The sequence below is a fragment of the Vombatus ursinus genome, unplaced genomic scaffold (assembly GCF_900497805.2).
Source record: "Vombatus ursinus unplaced genomic scaffold, bare-nosed wombat genome assembly UNPS02014798.1, whole genome shotgun sequence".
Taxonomy (NCBI): domain Eukaryota; kingdom Metazoa; phylum Chordata; class Mammalia; order Diprotodontia; family Vombatidae; genus Vombatus; species Vombatus ursinus.
The window spans coordinates 45,984,323-46,009,189 of record NW_020954576.1 but is presented as its reverse complement, the minus strand read 5'-3'; the positions used below and the strand labels follow the sequence as shown (position 1 = coordinate 46,009,189).

The window sequence follows — 24,867 nt, the reverse complement described above, 5'->3', positions numbered from 1 at the left end:
TGATAGAGCATCCCCTCAATTTCCAATTCTTTGCTACCACAAAAAGAGCTGACATAAATATTTTGTACATATAGGTCCTTTTCCTTTTTGTATTTTTATCTCTTTGGGATACAGACCTAGTAGTGATATTACTTGGTTGAAGGGTTTTATAGCTCTTTGGGCAGAGTTCCTAAGTGTTCTCCAGAGTGGTTGAATTAGTTCACAATTCCACCAGTAATGCATTAGTGTCTCGATTTTCCCATATCCCCTCCAACATTTGTCATTTTCTTTTTCTGCCATATTAGCAAATCTGATAAGTGTGGTGTGGTACCTCAGAGTTGTTTTCATTTTCATTTCTCCAGTCAGTAATGATTTAGAGCATTTTTTCATATGACTGTAGATAGCTTTGATTACTTTGTCTGAAAACTGCCCGTTCGTATGCTTTGAACACTTATCAATTGGGGAATAGAAACTATTTGTCTTTATTGAATGGAAGGATGACCTAATCAGTTTTGTACTTAAGGAATTCACTTTGGCAGCAGTGTGTAGGATAGACTGGAGTGGTGAAAAACTAGAGTCTGCTGCAGTAATCTAGGTGAGAGGTGATAAGGACCTGTGTAACTGTGTGATTAGAAAAGGGATCAGATGGAAGAGATGTTGCTGAGGTTGAAACAGCAAGATTTGGCAACTGATCAGCTGTGTGGCAAGAGAGAAAGTTAAGGAGTCCAGGATAGGGCCAAGGTAATGAACCTGGGACACTGGATGAATGGAAGTGGCTTAGAACTCATAAGGAAGTTTGGAAGAGGATGGGCTTGGGGGAAAAGATAATAAGTTTTATGTTGCAAATGTTAGTTTTGAGAGGTCTTTTGGGCATTCAGTATCTAGTAAGAAAGAGTAAACATAATGTACAATACAACATAAGAAGTTAATAAGTGTATAAAGATGAGGTATGGATTAGACAATTAAACAATAAATAAGACAGATTTCAAACTGGTTGGATGGCAAGATTCAATGAATAATTGTTGCTGCTTTAGTGTCAGCATGGTAGAAAGTCTTCAGTGGAGTACCCAGGAATTTGTGCTTGGCCCCGTACTGTTTAGCCTTTCTATCAGTGACTTAGATAAAGGAATAAATGGTATGTTCATCAGATTTGCCTATGACACAAAGCTGGGAAGGATAGTTACCACAGCAAGTGACAGATGGAGGAACCAAAAGAATCTAGGGAGGCTAGAGCATTGGCCTGAATCTAATAAAATGCAATTCCAGCAGAGACAAATGTGAATTCTTGTACTTAGGCACAAAAAACTGACTTCACAAATATAAGCTATGGGAAGCATGGTCTGATAGCGGTTCTGAAAAAACACTGGGGTTTTAGTGAACTGCAAGTTCCGTGTCACCAGTGTGATACAGCAGCTAAAAAAGAGTAATGTAGTCTTGGTCTGAATAAAGAGGGGAGTGTAGCTTCTAGGAATAGGGTTAGTCTTGATAACTCTGTCCTCATCAGACCTCATCTGGAGTATGTGTTCCATTTTGGAGAAAGTACCCAGAGGAGGCCATCCAGGATGGCAAAGAGCCTCGAGTTCATGTTGCATATGAGGATTGTTTGAAGGAAATGCATTTGCTTAGCTTAGAGAAGAATATAGGGAAGAAGTGGGAATGTGATAGATGTCATCAGGTACTTGAAGGGTTGTCATTGGGGGGAGGGATTAGATTTATTAGCCTCTGAAATTTTGCAGAACCAAGAGAATTGGATGGAAATTGCAAAGAGATAAATTTGGGCTTGATGTCAAGATAAACTGTTAAACAATCACAGCTGTCCAGAAGTAGAATGAGTGTGATGGGTTCCCTTTCTTTGGAAATCTTCCATCAGTGTCTGGATGGCCACTTGTCAAGTACATTATAGTTGGTTGGCTGTTGTTCTTCATTCTTGAAGAGGACCAAAATGACGTCATTATGTTGGAGTCAAGGTACGGAGAGTGTGTCTGATTGTGGCTGATCAGACCAATATGAGCTCAGAACGCTCTACCACAGGTCGGGCACAAATAGTCCATATGAACATTTGGAGTAGAGATGTCTCCAAATTTGCACAGCTCACCTTTCTTTTGAGCTACTGCAAATCTGCTTGGCTGATAGAGCACAGCACCTTCTTTGATGCAGGTAAACCATACTGGGCATTCCTTTGCTAGTGTCTCCTGTGTCATACAATCGAGTCCAAAGCTCTTCAGGCATTGAGAATGGTCTTGTATCACTTCTTCTGAATTCTGTATGAGCACTTGACTTGTGTGAGTTCTCCATAAAATAGTCTTTTAGGCAAACTTGTGTCTGGCATCTGAACAGTGTGGCCAGTCCATTGGATTTTCACTCTCTGCAACAGAGTCTGAATGCGTGGCAGTTTAGCTCAAGAAAGGACGTCATTGTCAAGTACCTTATCTTACCAGGTGATCTTCAGAATCTCATAAGACAGTTCCAATGGAAGTGATTCACATTCCTGGCATGGTGCTTGTATACTGTCCAGGTTTCACAGATATACAATGAGGTCAGCACAAAGGCTCTGTAGACCTTCAGTTTGGTAGTCAGCCTAATACTTCTTCTCTCCCACACATTGTTTCAGAGCCTCCCAAACATTGGGCTAGCTCTGGCAGTGTGTGCGTCAACCTCATCATCTATGTGAACATCCCTGGAAAGTATACTGTCAAGGTAAGTGAACTTATCCATAGCATTCAGAACGTCTCCATTTGCTGTAACTGACAGTTCCACGTGTGGAAGGTGTGGTGCTGCCTGGTAAAGAACCTGTGTTTTCCTCGTGTTCATTGTGAGGCGAAAATTAGCACAAGCAGCAGAGAATCAATCCATACTTTGTTGCATCTTAACCTTCAGAGGCTGCATTAAGTGCACAATCAGTATCATAGTGGGACCTCCTTGGTATATAGGTTGTACTAGATGGCTGCCAAGATTGCTTCCAGCTCCAAAATTCTCTGAGTTTGTTCAACTCAGGCAGCTTCCAAGGAGACAGGTAAAGAATTAGTATTTCTAACATTTTTAAAAAGAAAGTAATTTGTACCACAGAAACTAAAAACACTTCGAGATGTCAGAGATTATGATTTATGAATCACCAGTTCTTGTTTATTTTCTTTTCACTGAGATGATGCATGCTAATGATAAAGGCGACCTTTTGTCATAGATTTAAAACCCTTAAGTGTATTGTATTTCTCTGAAAGAAGTTAGAAGATAGTAATAACCTCAGTCTCCTTTCTTTGATTTCAGAAGTGAACTGTAGCCTCCCAGAGTTCATAATTGGTGCCCAGAATGTATCAACCAAAAAAATATATAATTTTGGAGCTATCTTTACTCTGAAGTGTGATGAAGGGTATATGCTAGAAGGCAGTCCTCAGAGCCAGTGTCAGGAAGATCAAAGATGGGACCCTCCTTTGGCAGTCTGTAAATCACGTAAGTATGATATAATAACTCCCGTCACATCAGACTACATTTTTTGTCCTCTAGTGTTGGACTGTATCAGGGATGCCCTTTCTTTTGCTGAAAGACTCACAGAAGGAGCAGTTCAGTTCAATGAATATATGAAAGTAAGATGATCAAATTTCAGGTAGCATTTTGGGAGGTTTCCTTTAATTTTGTATGCCATGGAGTTTAAATCTCACATATCTCTATTGCAGGGGGAGGGAGGGGCACTAGGCAATAGGGTTGTGACTTGCCCAGGCTCACACAGCTAGTAAGTGTCAAGTGTCTGAGGTCAAATTTGAACTCAGGTCCTCTTGACTACAGGGCCAGCTCTCTATCCACTGCACCACCTAGCTGCTCCACATACCTCTACTTTAAAGTGGTTAGATGTGGTACTTAATAAATGTTATTGATTGATTGATTGATTTAGTTTAGCAGGAGTTGAAATCAGCCAGTGAGTCCTTGCCACTACTGGCCTACTTACTATTACTCACAAGTCTCCATTTCCCACCTCTGGGCCTTTGCACTGCTATCTTTTGTTTGGAAGATGGCTTCTCTCCCCACCTGTACCTCTTAGCTTCCCTGGTTTTCCTCAAGACTCATATCCTCTTCTCCCCAGCTGCTAGTGCCTTCCCCTCTGAGCTGACTCTCCCTCTATTCTTTATGGATCTTGGATGAACTTGGTTATCCTCATGTTAATTCCCCCAGTAAACTGTGAGCTCCTTGAGGCCAGGGGCTGTCTTTTGCCTTTCTTTGTATCCCTGTCCTTAGCACAGAGTAAGTGGTTAATAATTACTTGTTATCTAACTGTAAAGAAGCATCTCTCAGTTGACATAAAAGAGTGCTAGGGTGGCAGGTAACATTTTCTGTCCCAAGAAGACTTTGCTTGCAATGCAAAACCAATAACTTTGTATTTCAGAATCTGAATTGATAGTCTTTCCCCCCCCATTTCATTTCTTCTTTAAAAAGTGTTATTGTCCAGATCTACAGATAATTACATAAATCAGTTTAATTAGGAGCTGGTGTGATACAAGGTGATATGTCAGAGGACACAAGTTTAATCCCACTATTGTCACTTACTGTGTAATCTTTGGCAAGTAACCTTAACTTTCTGGGCCTCGGTCTCCTCATCTGTAGGAGTTTGGAATTGACCTTTGAGGTCCCTTCCAGCTCTCCATCTCTCATTCATGATTTTGACTACCTGATATATAGCCAAAAATTATATTCCCCAAATTGCAAGTTCAACACATTTCATTTGGCTGTCTCCCTATAATAGTTTTCTTGTCATGATATTTTCAAATAATGTTAAAAAAAATCATATGACCAAATACATGTGTTAACATGATTATTTTGTGAAATCTTTCCAAAAGTTCTTACATTAGTATAATGATGACATTATAAGAATCTATTCTGAGATTGTGTTAAACTCTTAAACAGATATTTTCATGTTTTTTTTCAGTGAATTTTTCTTCCCCTTTAGGCTCCCATGGTCCTGTTGTTCTCAGTGGTAAGTTTTAACAACAATTAACTTTTTTTTTTTTTTGCTTTTTGGTGAGGTAATCAAGGTTAAGTGACTTGCCTAGGGTCACACAGATAGTAAGTGTCAAGTGTCTAAGGTCAGATTTGAACTCAGGTCTTCCTGACTCTAAAGCCAAAGCTCTATCCACTGCACCACTTAGCTGCCCCAACAATTAACTTTAGAAAAGCAATAATGGCTGTTTTGAACCAATATCTGGAATCAATCCAGTCCCCTTTTTTCTACCTAAATATCAGTTTGTCATTTTGAACCATTATATAAAAGTAATACTCTTTAGAATTATAATTCAGATCTTTATACACCTGAAGAAAAACTCCAAAGAAAGCCCTGGCTTTTGATGTTGGAAAAATTTGTTTCATGTTAATGTAGTCCTGTTCTGATGATTCTGTCTAACTGATAGTAATAGTCTATTTGAAGCAGCCTGTGGCAAGAAGAAATAGAAGACTCATTAGTACAGAATATATTCATATATGTATTATGAGGGAAGGAAAATACATTAATACTGGTTCCCAGTCTAGCTCTAGTTATTTGACTAAAGTGTTGCTGTTGAGACAAGATAGTAGTTACAAAGGTATTTATACTCGTGTGTCCTCTCCACAAGTGGATATCTCTTAACTTTAACCATTTGATGAAACTTTTTGATATATAGATTTTTTGCATTCAAGGTTTAATCTTGAACCCTGTGTAGGTATGTATTAATACAGCTTGTTAATAAATTGATATATGTTACTATGAAAGAATTCAACTATGGCTAAAAAAGCATTGCTAATAAGTCATAAATTAGAAGTTAAGAAACCTATTGGTCACATTTTTCCTGGTATTTAACATTCCTACTTTTCTGCCTAGGCATTGTTTTCGGTACAGTACTTCTTATTCTATTTGTTGGTCTCACGTTGGCAATAATATCAAAACACAAAGAAGGGTAAGTTCAATTATATTGTGTTAAAAAATACATAATACTGCATATGCTTTTTATCAGAAGTTAAGATTGATAAGAGAAATGTTTAGAATAAATGCTTAGCTTATTGGTGACTAAGGTACAAAGGGAAATATATCAGGTTCTCATATGAAAGTGGGAAATTCTTTAGGAAAAAAAATTTATCATGTAGATAAGGATATTGCGTGATAGAATCATTTAGTGTCTTTTGGTTATTTCAAAATGGATGTTGCTTATAGGCATCTCAAACTTGCTTTGTCCAAAACAGAACTTCTTATCTTTTCCTTCAAAATTCTACCTCTTGTCTGTATCCCAAAAAGATCATAAAAAGGGGACAAGAATCCACATGTACAAAAATATTTATAGCAGCTCTTTCTGTAGTGGCAAAGAATTGGAAAGTGAGGGAATGCCCATCAATTGGGGAACAGCTGAACAAGTTGTGGTGTATGAATGTAATGGAATACTATTGTGCTATAAGAAATGATGAGCAGGGGGGTGGAGCCAAGATGGCAGAATAAAAGCAGTGACTTGCTTGAGCTCTCCCCCAAACACCTCCAAATACCTGTAAAAAAAATGATTCTAAACAAATTCTAAAGCAAGAGAACCCACAAAAAGAGTGAAACAAATTTCCAGTCCAAGACAACCTGGATAGTTGATTGGAAAGGTCTATCGCACCGGGCTGTGAGAGGAATGCAGTTCAGCTTGGGTGCGCAGGCAAAACAGGCCTCAGCCAAGCTGGAGCAGGCCTCAGAAGACTGAATCACAGGCAGCTGTGGCGGTTTCCTGACTTCTCAACCCACAAACACCAAAGAGAACTTAGAAGGTCAGTGGGAAAAGTCTGTGACTGCATTGAAAGAGAGAAGTTTGGTCTCAGCCCCAGTCCCAGGTGTAGCCCCAGGGTGGCGGCTGCTTCCTGAGCTTCTGGCCCACAGACTGAGGGGGAATCGAGTGGCTGAGCAGAGGGGGATTGCAGGGATCTCTTTGCTGGTGCTGCGACAGGATTCTCTTGCTTTGCCCATGCTTGGATCTGGGTCACAGTGCTGGATGGCGGTCCTGGGGCGAGGAAGAGTGCTGACGTTGTAGAGCTTGTAGTGGCGGTGGAGAGGGAATCCTCCTCATGGTTTCAAGGCAGAAAAGAGTGTTTGTGGTCACTCATAGACCAGAGCACAGTCCAGGAAAGGAGTAAACACCTCGTCCCTTATCATACCACCTTGGAAGAACTGAAAATTTACAGGTCCCTAGAAGTTTCTCTGAAAACAGCTGCACAAAACCCCTGTAGCTTAGAACAGTACATTCTCCACACTGGATGCAGACCCCTACCTTAACAAAGAGTTTATAACTCAAGTAATTGGCTGGGATCATGAGGAAACTGCACAAAAAAAGTCAGACCATAGAATCTTTCTTTGGTAACAAAGAAGATCAAAACATACAACCAGAAGAAGACAACACAGTCAAAGCTCCTACATCCAAAGCCTCCAAGAAAAATATGAATTGGTCCATAGAAGAGCTCAAAAAGGATTGTGAGAAGCAAGTAAGAGAAGTAGAGTTAAAACTGGGAAGAGAAATGAGAGTGATGCAAGAAAATCATGAAAAACAAGTCAACAACTTGCTAAAGGAGACCCAAAAAGATACTGAAGAAAATAACACCTTAAAAAATAGCCTAACCCAAAGGGCAAAAGAGGTCCAAAAAGTCAATGAGGAGAAGAATGCCTTCAAAAGCAGATTTGGCCAGATGGAAAAGCAAGTCCAAAAGCTCGCTGAATAAAATATTTCCTTAAAAATTAGAATGGCCCTTTCATGCTTTGGCGCCACGCAGGTGAGGAGCTCCAGTCTCTGGCTTCTGCAGTCACCACTGCCGCCACTGCCTCCTCTGCCCCAGCCTGGCTCTGGGCTTGTGCCGCCCACCAGTAGCAAGCCATCCAAGGGGCCACTCCAGTCTGTCCAGGTCTTTGGGCAAAAGAAAACTGCTATTGCTGTGGCCCACTGCAAGAGAGGCAATGTGCTGATCAAGATGAATGGGCGACCACTGGAGATGATTGAGCCTCGCACCCTGCAGTACCAGCTGCTGGAGCCTGTCCTCCTACTAGGCAAGGAACATTTTGCTGGAATAGATATCTGAGTCCATGTGAAAGGAGGAGGCCACATCACCCAAATTTATGCTATCTGGCAGTCCATCTCCAAAGCCCTGGTGGCCTATTACCAGAAATATGTGGATGAGGCCTCCAAGAAGGAAATAAACGACATCCTTCTCCAGTAAGACCAAACTTTGCTGGTGGCTGACCCTTGTCACTGCGAGTCCAAGAAGTTTGGCAGTCCTGGGGCCCCAGGCTCACTACCAGAAATCCTATCAATAAGGCAACTGCTGGGATTGTGGGTCTTTTTGCAATAAATTTGTCATATGACCTCAAAAAAAATTAGAATGGAACAACTGGAAGCTAGTGACTTCATGCAAAATCAAGACATTGTAAAACAAAACCAAAAGAATGAAAAAATAGAAAACAGTGTAAAATATTTCACTGGAAAAACAACTGACCTGGAAAATAGATTCAGGAGAGAGAATTTAAAAATTATTGGACTATCTGAAAGCCATGATCAAACAAAAGAGCCTAGACATCATCTTTCAAGAAATTATCAAGGAAAATTTCCCTGATATTTTAGAACCAGAGGGCAAAATAGAAATTGAAAGAATCCACCAATCACTTCCTGAAAGAGATTCCCAAAAGAAAACTCCTAGGAATATTGTAGCCAAGTTCCAGAGTTCCCAGGTCAAGGAGAAAATATTGCAAGCAGCCAGAAGAAACAATTCAAGTATTATGGAAACACAATCAGGATAACACAAGATTTAGCAGCTTCTATATTAAGGGACCACAGGGCATGGAGTAGGATATTCTGGAGGGCAAAGGAGATAGGATTACAACCAAGAATCACCTACCCAGCAAAACTGAGTATAATCCTGCAGGCGAAAAAATGGACATTCAGTGAAATAGAGGACTTTCAAGCATTCTTGATGAAAAGACCAGAGCTGAATAGAATATTTGACTTCAAATACAAGACTCAAGAGAAACATGAAGAGGTAAACAGGAAAGAGAAATCATAAGGGACTTACTAAGGTTGAACTGTTTACATTCCTGCATGGAAAGATGATATTTATAACTCATGAGACCTTTGTCAGTATTAAGGTAGTTGGAGGGAAAAAATTATATGTATGTATATATAGATACATAGATAAATAGAGGGCACAGGGTGAGTTGAAGATGAAGGGGTGATATCTGGAGAATAAAATTAAGGGGTAAGAGAGGATTATACTGGGAGAAGGAGAAAGGGAGAGGTAGAATGGGGTAAATTATCTCACATAAAACAGACAAGAAAAGGCTTTTACAGTGGAGGGGAAACAAGGGAAGGTGAGAAGGAATGAGTGAATCTTATTCTCATAGGATTTGGCTTAAGGAGGGAATAATATACACACTCAATTGGGTATGGAAATCTATCTTACCCTACAGGAAAATAGGGGGGAAGGGGACAAGAGAGCAGGGGGATGATAGAGAGGAGGGCAGACTGGGGGAGGGGATAATCAGAAGCAAACACTTCTAAGGAGGGACAGGGTCAAAAGAGAGAACAGAATAAATGGGGGGTGGGATAGGATTAAGGGAAATATACTTAGTTTTTCACAACATGACTACTATGGAAGTGTTTTGCATGACTTCACATGTATCAAATTGCTTGCCTTCTCAAGCAATGAGTAGGTGAGGAGGGAGGAAGGGAGAAAATTTGGAACCCAAAGTTTTAAAAACAAATGTTAAAAAGTATTTTCACATGCAACTGAGAAATAAGATATACAGACAATGGGGTATAGAAATCTATCCTGCCCTACAGTAAAATCAAAGGGGGAAGGAAATAAAAGAAGGGAGGCAGATAGAAGGGAGGGCAGATTAGGGGAAGAGGTATTCAGAAAGCACACCATCTTGGGGTGGGGGGAGGGATGAGATGGGGAGAAAATTTGGAAGTCAATGTTGAAAACTAAAAATAAATAAATTAATAAAATCTGAGAAAAAAAAAGAAATGATGAGCTGGCTGATTTCAGAAAAACTTGGAAAGACTTACATGAACTGATGCCGAGTGAAACGAGCAGAACCAGGAGAACACTGTACACAGTAGCAGCAACATTGTACGATGATTTCACCTTCAGTTTGCCTAAGTAAAATCACAGCACCAGGAAGTGTGATGTTCTGTATGAGGAACAGACAGAAGGCCAGTTCAGATGAACTAAAGAGAAGAATGTGAAGGGGAGGAATGTTTGATCAGGCTGGAAAAGTCAGCTGGAGCCAAACTGCCAGGAACTGTAGATACCAAAGAGAAGAGTATTTGATCTCAGAAGAAGTCAGAAGCCATGAGAGCTTTACTCAGCAGAAGAGTGACATGTCACACCTGGACTTAAAGAAAAACATCACTCTAACATCTGGATGGAGAATGCAGGGGAGGAGTTAGAACCCTGGAGACCAATTAGAAAGGTATTGCAGTGGTCCAGGATACAAGTGAGAAAGGTTTAAATTAGTGACATGACTGTGTAATTATAGGCTAGGGGTCAGATGTGAAATGGAGTGGAGGCTCTTCCTTCAAAACTTAGTTCAAATGCCCCCTTACAAATGAAATCTTTTGTGATCTTCTCTTCCAGCTGCTGATGCCCTCCCTCCCAAAGCTGTATTACATTTATTTTGTTTTTATTTTAGCTATGAATTTGTGTCATGTTTTTTACTATGGTAGAATCTGAAGACAGGGAATTTCAATTTTTGAATTTGTGTCCCCTGTGCCTAGCTTAGTACTTAAAAAATGCTTACTGATAGAAAGAGATTTATAAAAAAAATGCTTATTGACTGATTAATTTAACTTCAGTTTTGCAAAAGATAAAACTCACTGTTCTTCAAATGGCTGTTTCTTTATATTCTTTTTCTATAATTTCTAAGAGGATATAAAATTATATCCTTTATTTTGTACACAATTAACATTACAGTAAAAATAAACTATGCCTACAAACGTTAGTGCCATCTTTTGCCTTCAGTTCCTTAAGAGCGGACAAATAATATTTTCCCCTTAGTTATTTAGTTACTTAGTTACTTAGTTAACCTAGTACATGTACATTACATCCAGCTTTCTATTCACATTGCATTATTCTTTATAGAAACTATTCACATTCCTGCAAAGTTTTTCAGTTTGTCATTTTTGTGGCAGTCTAGTAACCATCTCTAACATATCAATCTGTTGAATTTTTTCCAATATATTTGTCATGTACATATAAAAGTACATAAAAAGCAGGTCAATCAACAAGCTTTTTAAATCACTTACTATATGCTAGGCACTGTTCTAACTGTGAACAGTTGGGAGAAAGAACCTTTAAGCACAAAGAGGCAGTAGATTCTCAGAGGCAGAGAAAAGAGGGACAGCATTCCTGGCATTCTCAACAGCCATGCAGTAGATAGAGGCCAGTGTACCTGGAGTCAAGTCATGGAAAGGGTGATGGCTCCAGGAGCCTGAAATGGATCTTAGGTATCATAGGAAGCCACTGGAGATTGCTGGCTTAGTGTATATGGTATGAAATACAATTATAATTTTTCTATATTGTGCAATTTTTCTAACAGTATTGATTAAATATGTATTAATTATTAGTTAGTTAAATTGTTTATTAATCTTATGCAGAGGCAAAGTGCTTCAAATCTGCTTTTGACATACCCTGGCTGAGTGAGCCCAGCTGGGCTGCTCACCTAACCTCTTGATGTCCCAGGCAATGTTCTCAGACTGCCATAGTTGCAGAACAGTTGCTAGTGTGGATTGGTACAAGTCATATTCCTGGGAGATATCAGTGAAGTCATAGGCCTAGACAAAAACTAATCTTGTATAGCCATAGTGGATAAAGTGCTGGACTGGTAGGCTGAAATATCTAGGTTCAGATTCCACCTCTGACACCAGTTGTGTGACTCTGCACGTATCACTTCAGGTTATGTCTCATGCAACTCCCCAGGGCTGAACTCTTAAGTCAGAGATGGACTATGTTGGTATAGAGAGGATCCACACTGACAAAACCAGAAATCTTTTATATATTTGTAATATTATTCTTGTATATAAATTCAATTCCATCTCCAAGTATTCGATGTTCAGCTGATATTTTTAACCTACTAGGTATTTTTATGATTGTCACTTTTTAACCTTTTTTTTTTTTACTCTGAAAAGTCAAATCTCATGGTTGCCTTTTTTTTCTTTTCAACATACCACTTTATGAAATCTATCCTAGTTAAGTTTGGAGAGTATCATCACCAAGAGACTGGGCAGGTGCCAGTGAATTCTTTGGCCATGGCAACCCATGAAACAAAGAAAAACACAAAGTCCAATGCAGCCCCTTATGCTTCTGCAGGGATGGCTTGAAAGTGTACTAAGAATCACAGTTTTCAGACTGGCTATAAACATCAGCCTGCCAGTTTGTATTCTTAATATGAGATCCTGGTCCAGTGAGCAGCAAGAAGACATATTATGAGAGAAACCAAATCATATCAGTTTTGAGAAATGAAACCAGAAAACAAAAAAGAAGTCGCAAGATTTGCATTGACAAGGCTTTAAATAAGAGAACTAATGGAATTGATTTTATCATGTATCCAAAGGCAAAAAGAAACAATTTAATGGAAATGTGTCATCTTATATTACACCATATTGCAAAATGAGTATCATTAAATTAATTATAGTTTATTTTTGCCAAAAATCTTTCAGTGAGGATGAAGTAGAGAAATTCTACAAAGAACTTGATAAGACCTTTCAAATTTAATCAGCATTTACTTTGATGCTTGGTGACCTCAATGAAAGGCTAGACACAGGGAAGGACAATGAAAAATGTTTCTCTGATGTTGTTTGGTGTTAATCATGTCTTGTGTTGGATTCCATTTGAAGAACATTATCACGATATAATTGTGAACCTTTAAGTCTTTGGCTACATAATCTTTTTAGAAATAAATGTGCAATACATGATCGCCAAGCCACCCATGGGTTGTTTTTTGCTGTTCTTTGGGAAAAGAATAAAACTAACTTGTCAGTTTCCTTTATTTGCTTTTCCAAGAGAACCCTGTGAACCATCTTTGGTTGTGATATTTTGACTAATATATTATAACAACTCATTTTGTGCTTATCCACTGATGTATTCTATCTCTTTTTCACCTTCATTTAAATTTCCTCTATTAGCCATACTGCACAGTCATTGATGTTATTTCATTATTTCTTTTTTAATCTGACCTAGTTTATCTGTTTTGTGGTTTTCCCATTTGCTATTCAAATCCATTTAAAGTTTTGAGGTTGAGCAAGCTTGGTTTCATTTTACTTTTTTCTTTTCTTTCCTATACTATTATTGTTCTAGCTTAAGGTTGTCTAAACCAATGCTGTTTTTGTAGTAACATCCATTATATATTTATAAACAAAATCTACACTGTTTGAGTGATCATTTGGGTGATCATCAGTTCTTTGTCTTCTCAGTTATGGCCTTATCATCCATATCATGCCCCCAAACTGTGAATGTTCCCCCTGATTCTGTCCTTGACCCTCTTCTTTACTCCTTCTACACTCTTGGTAACCTGGTTTGCTCCCTTGGGTTTATGAACATCATACACACACACTCACTACAAATTGGATATCCCAGACACATCTCAAACTCAACATATCCAAAACTAGACTTCACCTTCTCCCACTCATCCCCTCCTCATACCTTTTCCAAATTTCCCTATTTCTATTGAAAGCACCAGGGCCATACTCAAAGCCTATCCATCTTGTCAGTACCCTCTATAGTTCGTGTTCTGCTGGCATAATCTTTTTTTCCCTTTTACCTCCACTTCCTCACTCTATTTATTTTTAAATATTTTTTTATTTTAAATTTAAATGCAAAATAAGAAAAGAAAAAAAAACATTGCGCTCTGCAAAGCAGAACATAAAAGAGGATTCAAAATATAAAGCAATAATTTCCATTTCAAGAAAGCCTGTAAAATAAATGCTACATATTGTGTTCAGAGCTATCCATCTTTCCTTTGCTTCCTTGTAGGTTTTCTTTTGTTCTCTGCTGTGCATTTTTTACTTTATTCTTTTTTTCCCCCTTCCTCCTCCTTTCCCCCAAGAAGGCTACAATTAAGCTTGGAGATACACACACACACACACACACACACACACACACATATATACATATATATACACACACATATATACACATGTATATATACATATGCACATACATACACTCACATATACATAGATACCTATATTCATATACACATATACATTCATATGTATCTATGTAAGACCACACTATACTTGTTTATCCCTTCTTTCTCTGAAGGTAGATAACATCTTCCTTCCTAAGTCCAAGTCTTTCCATATTTTTCTAAATCCACCAACTCATCATTTCCTACACCACAGCAATATTCCAACACTGTCCAGTTATTTTAAATAGTCTAAAACAATATTGATGAATGTGGCAGACATATAGTGTAGTTTCTCTGTTTTTCTCTTTTGATTAAATCTATTTTAGCTTTAACTTTGTCTGGGATCATGATTACTGCCCCTGCTTTTTTTTCCTAATAAATTCTACTCCTGATTTTGTTTTATATTTGTGTGTACCCCTTATTTCCTATCTCTCCTGACTCCTCTGCTTTACTTCTAACTGCTACCTTGCCTTCCTATTACTTAACCTACCCCTCTTCCAAGGATCCCTCCCTTATCTTCTCCCCTCACCCTTTCCCCTTGCCCTCTTGTTTCTATCTGAATTTGGAAGACTTTTATAGCTTTCCAGATATATATGTTGTTCCCTCTTTATGCCATTCTTGTTCATCTAGACAGCATTCTACACTTCCCCTTATCCTATTCCCTCACTATCCTCTCCCTCCTCCCTATCCCCTTAGCCTTTTATTTCCTTCTGAATTTAGAAGAATTTTATATCCTTCTATATGCATACATACATACAGATATGTATGTATGTATGTATGTATTGTTCCCTCTTTAACCTATTCCCAATGACAATAGGGTTCCAGAATTACCAGCCCTCTTCCCCCATCTAATTCCTCTGTGTCAGTTCTTCTTGCACCTCATTTGTATAAGATAATTACTCTTTTTACCTTTTCCTAGATGGTATTACTTTTTAGAATCACATCATATGTGACTCTACTCCAATCTTTCTTTCAAACTACCCAATTACTAATTATAATCTTAGACTTACAGTTTACATTTCCTCATATAAAAAGTAAAAATGGTCTATCCTTATTGAGTCCCTTGTAATTGAGTCCCTTTGATGTTTACCTTATATTTCTCTTGGATCTTATATGTCAGATTTTCTATTAAATTCAGGTATTTTTGCAATAAAATCCTGGAAGTCTGGCAGTTCATTAAATGTTCATTTTTTTTCCATTGAGGATTATGCCTAACTTTGCTGGGTATGCTATTTTCAGCCACAACCCAGCTCTTCAATATGTAGTGTTCCAAGACCTGCAGTCTTTTAGTGTCGCCGCTGCTACGTCTTGTGTGATTCCAATTGTGGTTCTGCTATATTTGAATTTTTTTCCCTTGTTTCTCATATTTTCTCCTTGAGCTGGGAGTTTTGGAATTTAGCTATGCTATTCCTGTAGGTTTTCCTTGTAGGATCACTTTCAGGTGGTGGTCAGTGGATTTTTTCTTTTTCTACTTTCTTCTTGTTCTAAAACTTCAGGACAATTTTCTTTAATTATTTCTTGTATTGTATCAAGCTTCTTTTTTTGATCATAGCTTTCAGGTAGTCCAATTATTCTTATATTTTCTCTTTTTGATCTGGTCTCCAGATCAGTTGTTTTTCTTATGAGATGTTTCACATTCTCTTCTATTTTTTTCATTTTTTACATTTTGTTTTATTACTTCTTGGTCTCTTATAACTCTGCTGGCTTCCCCTTGCCCAATTCTAATTTTCAAGGAGATGTTTTCTTCCTTAAGATTCTGGATCTCCTTTTCTAATTGGTTGACTTTCTTTTCATAATCTTCTTGTTTTTCTTAGATTATTTTTTTTAATTTTTCCTCAATCTCATTTTATTTTTAAAGTCTTTTTTAAGTTCTTCTTTGAATTCTTTTTGGCCAGGTGACCATTTGACATTACTCTTTGGGGTAGGAGAGGCCTTGTTTTGCTTCAGTCTCCTCTTCTGAAGATGAACCCCGTCTTCCCTATTCCCATAGTAACTTTCTATGGTTGGATTCTTTCTCCTTTGCCTGCTCATTTTTTTTTTATTTGTGGCATCTTATTTTTTATAATCACTTCTAGTTCTAGAGTATGGGGGATGGTGCCTCTGGCCTCAGATTCTCCTTCTGTTCTCCCCTCTAGCCTGGAACCAAAGCCAAGAACTCTGCCCTCCTGTAAGTGCCTGCAGCCCATGGGGTCACCCCCCCTACCCCCGCCATTGTTTCTGCACTCGCTAGTCCTTTGCTGATTCCTTCTCACCCAGGGCTGCATTTCAGCAGCACAGCTGAGCCTGGTGTCCCTTTTCAGCTGAAGGTGCCTCAGTGTTCCCTGGCTCAGATGCCCAACTCCCCACACTGTCCATGAGGTGAAAATTCCTGTGGCTGGGGCAGAGGCTACCTCCCAACCCAACTAGCCCCAGGGCTTACAGCTTACTGTTTCAGCAGAATTGGCTGGAGGTGTTTATACTTCACAGGAACCAAATCTCAGGTCTTCTCCAGCTATCCCAGAAGGACCACTGTTCTGCCCCACCTCTTTCTTATTTTTACCACTCTACATTCACCCTGAGGTACTATTTTGTCTTGTTTGTGGGGAAAATCTGGAGAGCTTGGAATTTTCTGACCTCCTCCATCTACCCAGAATCCTCTCCTCTACATCCTGGCATAGTCTTAGAGAACCTAGGAACACCTCCATGCTATGAATCACTGGAGTAGGACTGAAGAATATGTAAAGCTCTTGAACCTAGATATTTAAAGGAATATCTATAAAGGAATATATATATGTATATGTACACACACACACACACACACATACATATATACACACCCCATAAATGTAGAAAACTTTTTGTTTTTCAAATGAGAATTTGAGGGTTATTTTCAGACAACTTTTTTCTGTAGAAACCCATCCCTAATTTTATAAGAAAACTAACAGCTTAATTTAGAGAAATCTATTCTACAGCTTTTTAAGGAAACAGTTATTTTTTAAAATTAACTAGACTCATTAGGAACAAATAAATTTTAAAGCCTCTAATGTTACAAGATAGTAAAAAAAAAAATAAAGTAGAAGGGAGAGAGGGAAGGAAGAAAAGAAAGAAGGGCCAACTTGTGCAAAATTGTCACCAGCACTGTTACATTCATTTTATGACCTTTTGGAATAGGTTAAAATTGTGGTGATAGTATGATAAAATCTTTTCCTTTGAAAAACTGAACTTGGTCTTATAAGCTCTTTAGGCCTTCCTACATTGTATCCTTTGGATGATCATAACTGTCAGGTTCTTTCCAAGTGAGTTTTTACACAAGCTACTGAGAAAATAAGTTTAATAAAATGGACTGGGCAAGCACTTTTAAGATTTTCTGAGTGTGGTTTTTAGTTAACTTTAAAATTTTAAAAATAGGAATGTAGCCAAATCTTAAAAATAGTTTAGTAACTTTAGCCTCCTTTCAAAACTAAAACTTTTTGATGAATAATTTCTCTTGCATTTCTTCTTCTTCTATTTAGCAATTATTATACTAACGGAAATTGTAAAGAAGTAGCTATCCATTTAGAGACACAAGAAGCTTGCGATAGTGATGCTTACAGCTTTGCAACTTAAACAGTAGGCTAACAGGTATCTAATCAATTTTGAATATTTTTGTCAATCTGTATTGATAATAAACATGCTCTGAACTAGGTATATTGATGATTACCACTTGAAATATTCTCACTGTATGAATGAAACATGCCTAAAAAACCTAAATGTAATAGTAATTTATTTCTACTTTTCAAAATGTATAGCTTTTAATAACTACTTACTTCATGTGCCTGAATATCACCTTGCTTGTTCAGTATTTTGTATAGAGCCAGTTAGCTGGCTCTATGTAGTTGTTAATATATATATAGTTAATAATATTCACATTTATGTAGTATTTTGTGGCTTACAAAATGCTTTCCTCATGGCTCTTGAGTAGATAATGCAAGTATTATCCTCATTTCACTGATGAAGGAAGGTAAAATATTAGGAAATACCTTGCTTTCAAATAATGCAACTTACCAGACCAAGATATTAGTGAGGATTATATATATATATTGTTCTCTTTACAAAATAATTTTTCATTGTATGAAGAAAGATTACTGCAAGTTTTGTTATATGCAGAACTTAAATGTCATTTGAAATATCTAACCAGCATGTGATTCATATGCCACTTTTATATGTGTTTGCTCCATAAATAAAGGTATATCCATAATTTGTGCATAGAGACAGTTGAGCATCTTAATAAAAAAGGGGTGAGCTTGGAGGACGTTGTGATGCCAAAATTTCAGACTTTTCCATCTAAAGAAACAGGTTTTTTTTAAAAAGCCAAGTAACTTAGAATGTAAACATCATGGTCATCATGTTTAAATGTTTGTATGCCACTGATGACTTATGAATAGAGTGCCACAGTTGTCTGCATTCAAAATTTGTACAAATAATTGCTATTTATTTTACCACCTAAAAGAGAAACCTGTTATTTCAGTTGCCATTAAATGCTGTGAAACTGGAGAGTGATCTGGGAATGCAGCTTTAACCTTGATTTGAAAGAAACCACCCTGCTTATGGAAGGTGTGCCCACAGGACATCAAACAGAATCTTGGAATTGATTTTACAGAGATGCAAATTTTATTAGAATTTGAATTATCAGGTGGAACAAAGCAAGGCTGCCTTGTGATGGTGGAAACCGAATTCCATTGCTGTTTTCCTCCCACTAACTTTAAGAAGGATCTTCATGCCTGGCATCTTGCCAGGATGCAGCTACAAACACTTGCAAACTTCTGAAGCTTACATATTTTTCACATCAACTCGTATAAGAAGTTTCTTTTTTTTTTGTTTAAGTTGGACTAGCTAAATTCTGACTATCTTCTTTCAACCTAGCCATTCTCTTTTGTTTTTGTTATCAGCATACTGATTGTTATTTGCACACTGAACTTGAGACATGATTTTAATTATTTAAAAAAAGATGGTGAAAATTTTTTTTCTTGACTTTGCTCACTTTGACAGTTTTTCTTTAAAAAAAATTAAAAGCTGTTTAAAACAATTTCTTTTTCAGTTTTAAAGACAGCATTTTGTTTTTTTTTTCGTCAGGTTAAAGTTAGCTCAGTATCTGTCTTGAGTTTCCCTCTGACCCTGTGATTCATGAAAGTGACGTCATGAAATAATTTAATAAAATTATTAAGTGAGATAACTTGACTGCCAATGGGAGGAATTTGGGAGGGAAAATACTGAAACTTTTGATGCTCCTTTATTTGTATTTCAAAAGTTGTAGTTTCTTATTTTTAAAAGTTGTTAAACCTGTGAACTAACGAATAAAAATTATTTCTATAGAAAATTTGGCAAGCCTATATGAATTGTGTTGTACATGAAAATTTCCGTTTACTTAAAATTCGTACTGTATCAGTCGAGAAGTAAAACTGCATGGGGAAGGTATTTTTACTGGGAAATGTTCCTGTCAATTATATGTGATACTAATGGGTCTAGGGATTCCTTTAGAAGGTGAAATTTACCACCATAAGTCTCTTCCTGGCCTATATAACAAATTTGTTGTCAGATTCGTAGAAAATATTAGCTAAATTGTTAAAATATAATTTTGAAATATTTAACAAAATAAATAAAGATACAATAAAACATAGATAATGTTTTTAAAAAGAAAGAAAGAAAAAGTTAGCAAAAGCAGGGGCAGCACCAGAAGGCTTAGAGAACCATCTTTTCAGAAGTCACTCTGTCCCACTGGATCAGCCCTCCCAGTATGCCAGTGGGCTATTATCTCACTCAGAAGAGCAGAAGCTGAGCATGTCTGTGGGTAAGCAACCCATAGATACCTACATTCCTGTTTTGCCTAGCCATTTTGCTATTAATAACACTGGTGTCTATATGGATTATTCCTCTGGAATGGCTCCAGAGACACCAAAATTAAGTTCAGAGATTATTTTATTCATTTTTGTATTCCCACAATGCCTTGCATTTAGTAAATAATTACTTGGTGAATGAATGGAGTCATCTATGCAATCCAGTCATTTCTATATGATCATGTTCCTTATAAGTGTGACTCACCATTAGAATTCAAAGTCTTGCCCTTTTAAACTTCTGCCTGATAACCCTGAACTCTATCCATACCAGAGCATAGGAGTATAGACTTACTTGAGGTCCTTTGCAACCCTATTCACAGTTGGACCATTGGCAAGTTTGTTATCTAGGTGGGTCAGACCCAGAACTGGCCTGACCATGTTGGCCTTTCATCATGTTACCCAGTCACTGCTGCCAGATGAGAAGGGGGCAGAGAACAGTGGCTGATTGTTCAGGGGTCTAAAGAAAAATGAGAGCTCCAGGACCTAGGAGGCATCTGACAATTGGTTATGTTGCTACAGCTGTTTCCAGGGACCTGAGATGCTATCCTGAGCCCACCTGGAAAAATAAATATTTACACAGATGATCTCCATCTCTTTATTACACAGGTTCCCAAAGTAGGTGATGCCATGGCGGTGGGGGGGGGGGGGTTGCTGGTATTATCCAGGGGAGTGATAGTAGCCTTGGGTGCAATTAGGGGTATTGAATAAAAATAAAGGGTGGTTGAAGCATAAATAAAGAAGAGAAGAAAAATTTAAAAAACCGTTCATAGATGTTTAATCTGTTATGTAACAGAGTTTAAAATCATAGTGATTACGTTATTTTCCAAATAAACACACAAAATGTAAGTTATCACCGATCAAGGTCAAGTCTGTTGAGAGGTCTTAACAAGCAAGTATTGGCAAGCCACTGTGTCATGCACTGTCGGGAAGTCCAGCATGCATTGGCAGGAATATGTGCGTGTAATGGCTTGTTTACAAATATGATACTATATGGTTACATGACTCAATATTGCATCATCAGAATTTTAATACAGGAAAAAACCCACAAATTTACAATAAATTATAAAATTTAAGATGTCATTTAAAAATATTTTATATATTTTTTGAAATGATGCAAATTTCAAAAAAACTTAAACGGTTATAGAAAGTAGATTTCCAGGGAGGTGCTAAGTAATTTTTTAAGAGGGCAGTAGGCCAAATAAGTTTGGGAACCCCTGCTTTAGAAGAAAAAAAACCTCAGCATAGTCCCACTGATTCATTCTGATTACAACTTGATCTCCCAATACTTCCTACACAAACTTTCCACTGGTCTACACATATGTAACCCTAACACATTGTCTATTCCTTTTACTTGTTTTCATACATTTTCTTCAAGCTGATGGTAATCATCAAGTCTAAGGAGTCTCCAAGGCTTTCCTGATACATTTCTTGAGAAGACGTCCTACCTTTCTATTATTCATGCTAGGTTGACAGGTTGGGGGTTTGAGTGGGCCACAAGCTTAATTGAATTGACAATGTGACATGACAACCAAAAAACTCCTGCAAGCTAAGGCTGAGTTAAAAAAAAAAAAAGTGTCCAGAAATGGAAAAGCAATAATAGCCCTGCTAAAACTCTGTTCCATTTAGAGCACATTTTGAGTATTATATTTATGTCTGGCCATTACATTTTTGGAAAGACGTTGACGAGTTAGAGCGTAGACAATGACCAAAATGATGAGTCTATGTCATATGAAGATCAAGTAAAGGACAGGGAATATTGTGCCTGGAGAAGAGACTTTTAGTGGAAAGAAAGGACAAATATCTGACTATATTTGAAATGTAGTGATGTGAACTTGTCCAGCTTAGCCCTAGAGGGCAGAACTAGGAACAACTGGTGTCACTTGGAGAGGAGAAGATTTAAGCTCAACGTAGGGGAACACTTCCTAACAATTAGAGCTGTGCCAAAGAAGAATGGGCCCCTTGACGACAGTGACTATCTTTTTTCTTTTATATCCCTAACCCTTAGCACAGTGCCTGGCACGTAGCAGGCACTTCCTAAGTGTTTATTGACTGGCTGACCTCAAGAGATAATGGTTTCTCCCCACAGAAAATTTTCAAATGGAAGTTGGGTGGCCACTTATTAAGGATATTCTATTAAAGGAGTTTTGGGGGGCTTGGGGGAGTATAGGTTGGATTAAGTGACCTTTGAGATTACTTTGGAATCTGAGAGTCTGATTCTTTGACATGGTTGCCTTATGGTAGGGAATTAGCATTAACCATTTCTCATCTCTTCTTCCTCTGATCAGTACCTCTCACTTCATGACATCTGTAGATCCACATCATTCATTCTGGCTGTGAGACACTTTACCCAACTCCCATCGAGACCCATTTGACATTTAAAAAAATCTCTGAGGGAGAATGGTTTGGAAATTTTCTTACCATGTGGAGTTGCTAGAGCTATTAAAGAAATGAGGCTCTTGTCCAGACTTTTAAGGCAAGTAAGTAGTGATGTTACTGATTCCCTAGACACTCAGACAAAATGGTTATCATTAGGACAATGATTCTCTAGAGCCACATAGCTCTGGATTTCATTCTAGCTAGTATGTGTTCTTATCAGAAAACAGTGATGGATCAACATTCTTGGCACATCTGACAACATCCATATTTAGCTGATCATATTAGAAAGCAGGGGACAAAATACCATGAGATTCAGAATCTCTGGTGAGTCCTTGGTTTTGCTGTTATACATGTTACTCATGATTATTCTACTCCCTGAAATTTGTGTAATAATAAGAACTGTATGATGCTATTCAACACATTCTGACATAAATATAAAAAAGATTTTAGCCAAGGAGAAAGAAGTGTAGCATATGCACACAGATTGCTGAACTGAAAGAGAGGAATGTGAAGGGGAGGAATGTGTGACCAGGCTGGGAAAGTTGGCTGCAGCTAGACTGCCAGGAACTAGAGATACCAAAGAAAAGAGTATTTGATCTTAGATGAAGCAGGAAGCCATGAGAGTTTGACTCAGCAAAACAGTGACATATCTAAATAGAAGTATATGCATGTCCATATAAGTGTATGTATATTATATATATATATATATACACATACACGTGTGCTGGTACATGTAACTGTATATATGCATATATACATGTATATATGTATAGGCTTATATGTATTGCATATAAGTATATATGTGTATGCATATACATGTGTGCGTGTTTGCACATACATGTATATACATGTATAAGTATATATAACATATGCATATATACAGTCAGTTCTGCTATAACATTTGACTTGAAATTTCAAATTTGTTCCAGCTCATTGATTGACATATTAGGCAATGATTTGAGCATGATGCAAATTTTGTTTTCCTCTATGTAGTTCCCTCCACAAGATACAGCAATAGAACTCTGAAAAGTGCACCACTTCACGGTAAATCAAAGTGTCAACCTGTCTGATGCCTAGTTCCACAGCAAACTTCAGGTCTTTTTCAAGGTAAAAGGAAACATTTGTTAACTATCTTCTGGTGCTGCAGGAACAGTAGAATAGGAGGGATGGTTCACTCCTCCCCCACCTTCTACCATGACCTCTGAGATGCTGTCCACTGAGGTCAGGCCACCTCCTCACACATAGTGTCTCAACTTCATCAGCTCATACCTTGCGTGATCCCCCAGCAGCTGGACAGCAGCCACAGGCCATTGGACACTGCCACCATTTATGTATTTTTTCATGGACACCTAGGTGATGCAGTAGATAGAGCACTGGGCTTGGAGTCAGGAAGACTCATCTTCATGAGTTTAAATCCAGCCTCAGCCACTTACTAGTTGTGTGACCCTGGGCAAGTCACTTGACCCTGTTTCAGTTTACTCATCTATAAGGAGGAAATGGCAAACCACTCCAGTATCTCTGCCAAGAAAACCCCAAATGAGGTCACGAAGAGTCAGACATAACTGAAAAAAATGACGGAAATAGGGACAGCTAGGTGGTACAGTGGATAAAGCTCTGGCCTTAGAGTCCAGAGGACCAGAGTTCAAATCTGGCCTCAGACACTTGACACTTACTAGTTGTGTGACTCTGGGCAAGTCACTTAATCCCAATTGCCTCAACAACAAAAAAAAAAATGACTGAAATATATTTCTTAACCATTTAACATATATAAAACTGCATTGTCATTTTTATTAGGTTCCTATTTTCTCTATGTGTCACTGATGCAGTTTTTGAGTGTAAATAGCTATGCAATATGTGGTTGGGAACTGGTTTGGTGAGTTTGTGATTGTGTGGGTGGGTGTATATATATATATATACATACACACACACACACACATACACACACACATATATATATGTTATTGACATCCCAGAGAACCAAAAATTACTTCCTGCATGTTACCATTCATCTCCATCTGATGCTTCTTTCCTTGCTTCTCTCAATGATAGGCATAAGGGTGACAGCAGCTCATGAGAGAATTATGAGCCCTTCTCTGTAGGCCTGAAAAGCCTCCATTGTTCTTAGGCTGTTTTGAGTCCTTTACCAAAGCAGCCTCTTCAGGAAAAGGAAATAATAGCCCAGGGCCCCTGGGCTATTCAATGATTCTTTTGGGGGTAGCAGCTCATGAAACCATCTACTCTACCCACATTGATACAATTGTGGCTCTTTCAAATATGGCAAGCCATTTTGGCTGGAGGCTATGAAGAATGACAGAAGAGAACATCTGAGCAACGAGAACAACCAAAGGGCTATAGATGACAATCTATAAACAGAAACATAGCAGTAGTTCTCACTGAGAGGGCATTTAAATGTCATATTTGGAAGGAAAATCTGACATTATGTAGCATACTTGTCACATCCAAGGCACTTAAATGTTTTCTGATTGATGAATTTTGGTAGCTTTGATA

General features: G+C 38.0%; 1 protein-coding gene and 1 pseudogene across 4 annotated transcripts in view; both read left to right on the top strand.

Moving 5' to 3' along the window:
• Positions 1-19,139, top strand: part of CR2 (complement C3d receptor 2) — a 43,235-nt gene extending 24,096 nt beyond the window's left edge. For 2 of the 4 annotated variants that reach the window (XM_027871518.1, XM_027871515.1), the window contains 5 exons: positions 3,244-3,426; positions 4,895-4,942; positions 5,819-5,894; positions 17,623-17,731; positions 18,618-19,139. In XM_027871518.1, the coding sequence (XP_027727319.1) occupies positions 3,244-3,426; positions 4,895-4,942; positions 5,819-5,894; positions 17,623-17,716 (401 nt within the window). In that variant the 3' untranslated portion in view covers positions 17,717-17,731; positions 18,618-19,139. Of the gene's footprint in view, positions 1-3,243; positions 3,427-4,894; positions 4,943-5,818; positions 5,895-12,192; positions 12,895-17,622; positions 17,732-18,617 lie in introns of those variants that run through there. The other 2 variants (XM_027871516.1, XM_027871517.1) reach the window with 2 other exon arrangements.
• Positions 7,671-8,263, top strand: LOC114050010 (annotated as a pseudogene).
• Positions 19,140-24,867: the final 5,728 nt, after the last annotated feature.